At 44.6% G+C, this 6,625-nt stretch overlaps 1 protein-coding gene across 1 annotated transcript in view; it reads right to left on the reverse strand.

The window, feature by feature from the left end:
• Positions 1–735: 735 nt before the first annotated feature.
• The window catches only part of LOC145397516 (uncharacterized), a 21,056-nt gene continuing 15,166 nt past the window's right edge, over positions 736–6,625 (reverse strand). The window contains exons 2-6 of the mRNA XM_080270586.1: positions 5,480–5,490; positions 5,022–5,154; positions 2,669–3,073; positions 1,234–1,431; positions 736–767 (exon numbers count right to left, since the gene is read on the reverse strand). Coding sequence (XP_080126712.1) covers positions 1,249–1,431; positions 2,669–3,073; positions 5,022–5,154; positions 5,480–5,490 — 732 coding nt within the window. The 3' untranslated portion in view covers positions 736–767; positions 1,234–1,248. The remainder of the gene's footprint in view (positions 768–1,233; positions 1,432–2,668; positions 3,074–5,021; positions 5,155–5,479; positions 5,491–6,625) is intronic.

Raw genomic sequence — 6,625 nt, forward strand, 5'->3', positions numbered from 1 at the left:
GAAACCATTTACTACGCTGGGTGGTAACCATATAACCAAATTTTGGCGCCTGGTGGTTTAGTGGGTAATTATCGCACTCCAATCGGATTGAGCCGGTGCAGGTTTATATCCAAGGGGTGGTTGGGGTTGATTGCTCATGTAATGCCACTCAGGGATGAGTGAGGCTGGTCATTCTCATCTTAAATGTCGGAACCAACTGCCTAGCCACGCGCTCCTACGCTCCTCATGGGGCAAAGTAGGATTGGATGATGGATGGATGGATGGATTATTATTATTATTATTATTATTATTATTATTATTATTATTACTATTATTAATCACCATCATCAACTTCATTATTACCATTATTGTTATTACGGCATAATTATTACTACTACTACTACTACTATTATTATTATTATTATTAGACACGACAAATATCACCACCTGGGACAGATCGAATGAGGTCGATTAAGTGGATGTAGGTCGAGATGACGGTCGATTGAGCCTGTTTTTAGTGGAGTTCTGTCACATAATCGACCTTATGAACTGTCGATAGCAATGAGGTCGACCTGTTTATCACTCGACCTTGTGCTGTGTTACTGGAGGGGGACTAATCGACCTCTCAAGCTGTCAGTCGACCTTTGTATTCGATTTCACGACTCAACCTCAATATTCGACCTCACTATCTCAATATTCGACCTAACTACTCGATGTTAGTATTCGACCTTATTTCTTAGCATCAACAGACCAGTACTCGACCTCAATATTCGACCCTAGTACTCGACCTCAATATTCGACCCTAGTACTCGACCTCGATATTCGACCCCAGTACTCGACCTCGATATTCGACCCCAGTACTCGACCTCGATATTCGACCCCAGTACTCGACCTCGATATTCGACCCTAGTACTCGACCTCGATATTCGACCCCAGTACTCGACCTCAATATTCGACCCCAGTACTCGACCTCGATATTCGACCCCAGTACTCGACCTCGATATTCGACCCTAGTACTCGACCTCGATATTCGACCCCAGTACTCGACCTCGATATTCGACCCCAGTACTCGACCTCAATATTCGACCCTAGTATTCGACCTCAATATTCGACCCCAGTACTCGACCTCAATATTCGACCCCAGTACTCGACCTCAATATTCGACCCTAGTACTCGACCTGAATATTCGACCCTAGTATTCGACCTCGATATTCGACCTCCATTTGACCCTAGTACTCGACCTCAATAATCGACCTTAGTACTCGACCTCTACTTAGTGATGGGCGAGAGCTTGAGAGTGGAGCGGGTTCGACGGTTGGCCAGGTCGGGCGGGGGAGGTCGAGAGAGAGCGTGTCGACCTAGGACGGGCGAGGGGAGGTCTCTGATGGAGGGCGAGGACGTGTTGCGAGGTGGGGAGGCGAGACCATGCCCGTCCTCGTCCGGCACCCACTCCTGTTGAGGTAGAGTGAAGGTAGAATGAGGGACGAGTGAGGTAGAGTGAAGGTAGAGTGAAGGCAGAATGAGGGATGAGTGAGGTAGCGTGAAGGTAGAATGAGGGATGAGTGAGGTAGAGTGAAGGTAGAATGAGGGATGAGTGAGGTAGAGTGACGGTGGAATGAGGGATGAGGTAGAGTGAAGGTAGAAGGAGGGATGAGTGAGGTAGAGTGAAGGATGAATGAGGTAGAGTGAAGGTAGAATGAGGGATGAGTGAGGTAGAGTGAAGGTAGAATGAGGGATGAGTGAGGCAGAGTGATGGCAGAATGAGGGATGAGTGAGGTAAAGTCAGGGATGAATAAGGCAGAGTGAAGGCAGAATGTGAGATGAGTGAGGTAGAGTGAAAGCAGAATGAGGGATGAGTGAGGTAGAGTGAAAGCAGAATGAGGGATGAGTGAGGTATAGTGAAAGCAGAATGAGGGATGAGTGAGGTAGAGTGAAAGCAGAATGAGGGATGAGTGAGGTAGAGTGAAAGCAGAATGAGGGATGAGTGAGGTATAGTGAAAGCAGAATGAGGGATGAGTGAGGTAGAATGAAAGCAGAATGAGGGATGAGTGAGGTAGAGTGAAGGTAGAATGAGGGATGAGTGAGGTAGAGTGAAGGTAGAATGAGGGATGAGTGAGGTAGAGTGAAGGTAGAATGAGGGATGAGTGAGGTAGAGTGAAGGTAGAATGAGGGATGAGTGAGGTAGAGTGAAGGTAGAATGAGTGAGGCAGTCACACTGAGATACGCAGAATGGGAGAGTGTGGGGAAGAGCTGATGATAAGTGAGGTAGAATGAAGGTAGCGAGATTAAGAAGAATGTAGCAAAATGAGGCAGAATGGAGGTAGAGATAAGGAAAAATGCTGCAGGGTGAGGTAGAGAGAAGCAGAATGAGGTAGAGAGATGAAGTAGAAAACAGAGTGAGGTAAATTTACTCCCTCTATTCTCAGGTGTAACTTCAAAACAGGTGAGAAATGAACACCTGTTGATACAGCTTTTTTCAAAGCTCAAAATTACCCCTGGAATCAATGTGTGTGTGTGTGTGTGTGTGTGTGTGTGTGTGTGTGTGTTTACGTATTTACCTGTCTACATATTTACCTGTACTGTGTGTGTGTGTGTGTGTGTGTGTGTGTGTGTGTGTGTGTGTGTGTGTGTGTGTGTGTGTGTGTGTGTGTGTGTGTGTGTGTACGTATTTACCTGTCCACATATTTACCTGTACGGCTTCAGCACCTCCTTCGGCCCTGTATGAGACCAATTTGGGCGGCGGGGTCAGGGCTTGCTTTATAGACGCGGCCTCACTGGCGGCAGACGCGAGAGACCGAAGAGAGCGAGACGAGGAGGGTGGGTGTCGGGGGTCAGCTGATACGATGGCGTGTGGAGGTGGAGGGGGCGGGGACCCCTTTCTGGGCGCCGTGTGTAACGTGATCCGTGGCTGGGACATGTCTGAGTTCGCTGGACGGTACACGGTGCGCTCCTCCTCACAGCTACTCTCACTGTCCCTCCGTACCGGTCCAGCACGAGTTGTATCCATCCCTCCACCTCCATCCTGGCGTAATCCTGAGGGTGGTGGCGACCCTATGAAGCGAGTGGATGACCCCTCGCCCTCCAGGGGGCTTGTCTGCAAGGGGGGGTGGTGAGGGTGAGGGTTGAGAAGCATCCATATTAACCCCTCCTGCCTAATGATTTTCTTCCCATACAGTCCTCTACAACCAGACGATTTTATTCAACCCTAAGGACCTTTACTATATATCATTACTACTGACCTTTACTATATATCTTAACTACTGTCTTTTCCTACAGTTCTTTCACCTTAACTTGGCCCAGATTTTCGTCCATTGGCTGTTTACTTCGCGTATCTGTGGCAGAAAAAAAAAAAAAAACAATGCTACGGCTCTACATCCATGCCATTAAACTTCTTCGTGACTATATTACCAATCAGTCAATCCAGTTATCAGTCTATCAAGTTATCTATCTGTGTACCCATCTACCTATCTACTTATCTATCTCTCTATCTTGCTATCACCAGTCGACTTATACAGATTAGGAGATTTTTCGAAGAGAGGCCTTTCCTAAATTAAAAATAAATAAATAAAATCGTCTGGTGGAAGCAAGAATAAAAATAGCATCGTCCTGAAGTGGTTACACGGATTAAATTACGTAGCACAGGACACTTGGCGGTTTAATAAGGTGTGAAGTACCAAATATTACTGTGTTATTTGGTGGCATTCGTGGTGTTTTTGGGCATGTAATTTGGTGTGTGTGTGTGTGTGTGTGTGTGTGTGTGTGTGTGTGTGTGTGTGTGTGTGCTGAAATAATTTGCGTAAATATCTGCGTACATGTAAATCTGCGTAGGTAAAAGTGTGCGTGCAAAATTGCGTGCGTAAGAAAGCGCATACTTAGAAATTGCGTGCGTAAGAGCAAATGTATATGTTAAAAAAGTTCATGCGTGCAAGTCTGAGTGCGTGTGGAAAATTGCGTGCGTAATAATGGCGGATTAAAAACTGCGTGCATAAACGAAGTGTGCGTCTCAGTTAGGTTCGTGCGTAAAACTTTGCGTTACAAGATAATTGCGTGCATAAAAAAAAAAGTGCGTGCAAACTGCGTACAGATGTGCGTGCGTAAGGAAAGTGCGTGTGTGTGTGAAGAGTAAGCACAAAAAACGTCCATAAGAAGAACATACGCAAAAGAAAAGTGCGTGCAAAAGTGCGTGCGTAAATGTGAAAGCGTACATGAATGTGTGCGTGAGAGAGCGTGCGATTGAGAGCAGCCTTCCTCAAAAGTGCGTGCGTCAGAAATGCTTACGACACCCACAGGAGAGTCGGCCCTTAAGAAGATCATCATCACCATCATCAATCATCATCACCATCATCATCATCATCATCATCATCATCATCATCACCATCAATAACAACAACGGAAAAATATATGGACCAAAATGTGTGTGTGTGTGTGTGTGTGTGTGTGTGTGTGTGTGTGTGTGTGTGTGTGTGTGTGTGTGTGTGTGTGTGTGTGTGTGAGAGAGAGAGAGAGAGAGAGAGAGAGTATGCAACAGTGAGGTATGTTAGTAGCTTGATATGACAGAACACGTAGTATGCTGTACATGTGTGTGTGTGTGTGTGTGTGTGTGTGTGTGTGTGTGTGTGTGTGTGTGTGTGTGTGTGAGAGAGAGAGAGAGAGAGAGAGAGAGAGAGACAGAGAGAGAGAGAGAGAGAAACTCCAAGCAAAACATTTCCTTACACAAATGCACAGGTAAAAAACGTACACATACAAAGCTTTCGGTAAAGAAAAAAAAAAGGTTTGCATCGACATGTGTACATCTGTGTGCGTAAGTGTGTGCAACTGCAAGCTTTCACAGATGCAAGCGCGGGGAAGTGCGTGCAATCATGTTCATTGAAAAGTGCGTGAGTCTGGTCCATCAAAAAGTGCGTGCAAGATGAAGGTGAGTGGAGAGAGAAGTGTTTCAAGCTGCGGGCAAAATTAAAGTGCGTGCATGGAGAAAAACGTTAAGGGAAGTCCGCGAAAAAAAGTGCGTGCATCACAAACCGCGTGCGATTTGCGTGTCTCACCGCAATGACGGGACTCTTGGGTTTCTGCGGGAGGGGAGGCAGTGCGTGCGGTTTGCGTCTGTTGGCCTCCTCACCCCCACCACCCCCACCCCCACCACGCCCCCCCACCATCACATGATCCTTCCCTGTTGACCTGTAGGGGGGGGGGAGAGACAGAGATTAACAAGGAGAGGGAGAACAACTCTACTTTTACGCTAACTTGTCCTAAAATTGACATCTCTCCATCTTGAATGCTGAGTTGTAAATAATTGACGTCTATCTGTTTACAAAATGATGCCATAATCCGGTAAGGGGTGGCCGTTTGTCTTTGTGTTAGTTGTTTTACGGGGAGGGGCACTAACCCTCCACCAACCCACTTGTTGACACGTAGGGAACACGTATGGGTTGGTTATATGGTTACCACCCAGCGCTGTAAATGGCTTCCTGGTTTACATGAAACAATCAGGCTCGTCACTCACTGTAGAGCCACCTGAAAGAGAAAGAAGAGTATTAAAAAGTGACAGGAAAGATGGGAGAAATAGGAGATGAGGGCAGACACAGAAAACGAATGATAAAGGTGAAGGATGAAGTAGGCAGCACTACATCATGTGAGTAGATGATGAAAATAGGAAGAGTCGAGAGAGGAGGACAGAGACAGAAAATGAATGATAAAGGTGAAGGAAGAAGTAGGCAGTACTACACCAAGTGAGTGGATGATGGTCGCAACCACCAACCAACAAACACTAGATGAACACCAGAACACAATGCTAGTCACGAAGAAGTGCCATGGAAAGGATGTAGAGCCGTAGTGATGTCCTTTTCTGCCACGGAACTTCATGAAAAACTACAATTTATTTCTACCTATACTCCTTTCACTTTAACTTGGCCATGTTTTTTTTTTATATACTTTATTTCTCTGAGCCTAGTGGCGGAAAAAGAAAATACTAAGACTCTACATCACTTCCACAGCACTTCTTCGTGACTGGCATCATATTCTGGTGTTAATCTATTGCTACACCTCAGCTTTCAAGATGGAGAGATGGCAATTTTAGGCCAAGTTAGAGTGAAAGGAGTATAGGAGTAAAGCCGCCCTCTCTCCATCCTCAGTGCTATGCTAGTCATGAAGAAGTGCTGTAGGAGAGGGGTGCCTTCACGTGGTGGCACTGATATAAAGTTGCTATACTGCCAGGTTATACAATCATCTCTCATCATTATTATTATTACCATTATTATTATTATTATTATACCTCATCATCATCACCACCATCATCATTATTATTATACATCATCATCATCACCAGTATTAATATTATACATCATCATCATTTTCATTATTATTATCATACCTCATCATCGTCATCATCATCATTATACCTCATCATCATCATCATCATCATTATTTTTATAATTATTATCACGATTATGATGATGATGATGATTTTTGGTAGTATTATTATTATTAGTTATTATTTATCGTTATTATTATTATTACTATTATACCTCCTCCTCCTCATCATCATCCTCATTATTATTACTACTTATTGTTATTATTATTATTATACCTCATCATCACCATTATTTTTATCATTATTATAATTATGGGTAATATTACATTCAGATAAGCC

This window comes from Coenobita brevimanus, chromosome 41, assembly GCF_032717465.1.
Source record: "Coenobita brevimanus isolate Jiangsu-jjx chromosome 41, ASM3271746v2, whole genome shotgun sequence".
Lineage (NCBI taxonomy): Eukaryota > Metazoa > Arthropoda > Malacostraca > Decapoda > Coenobitidae > Coenobita > Coenobita brevimanus.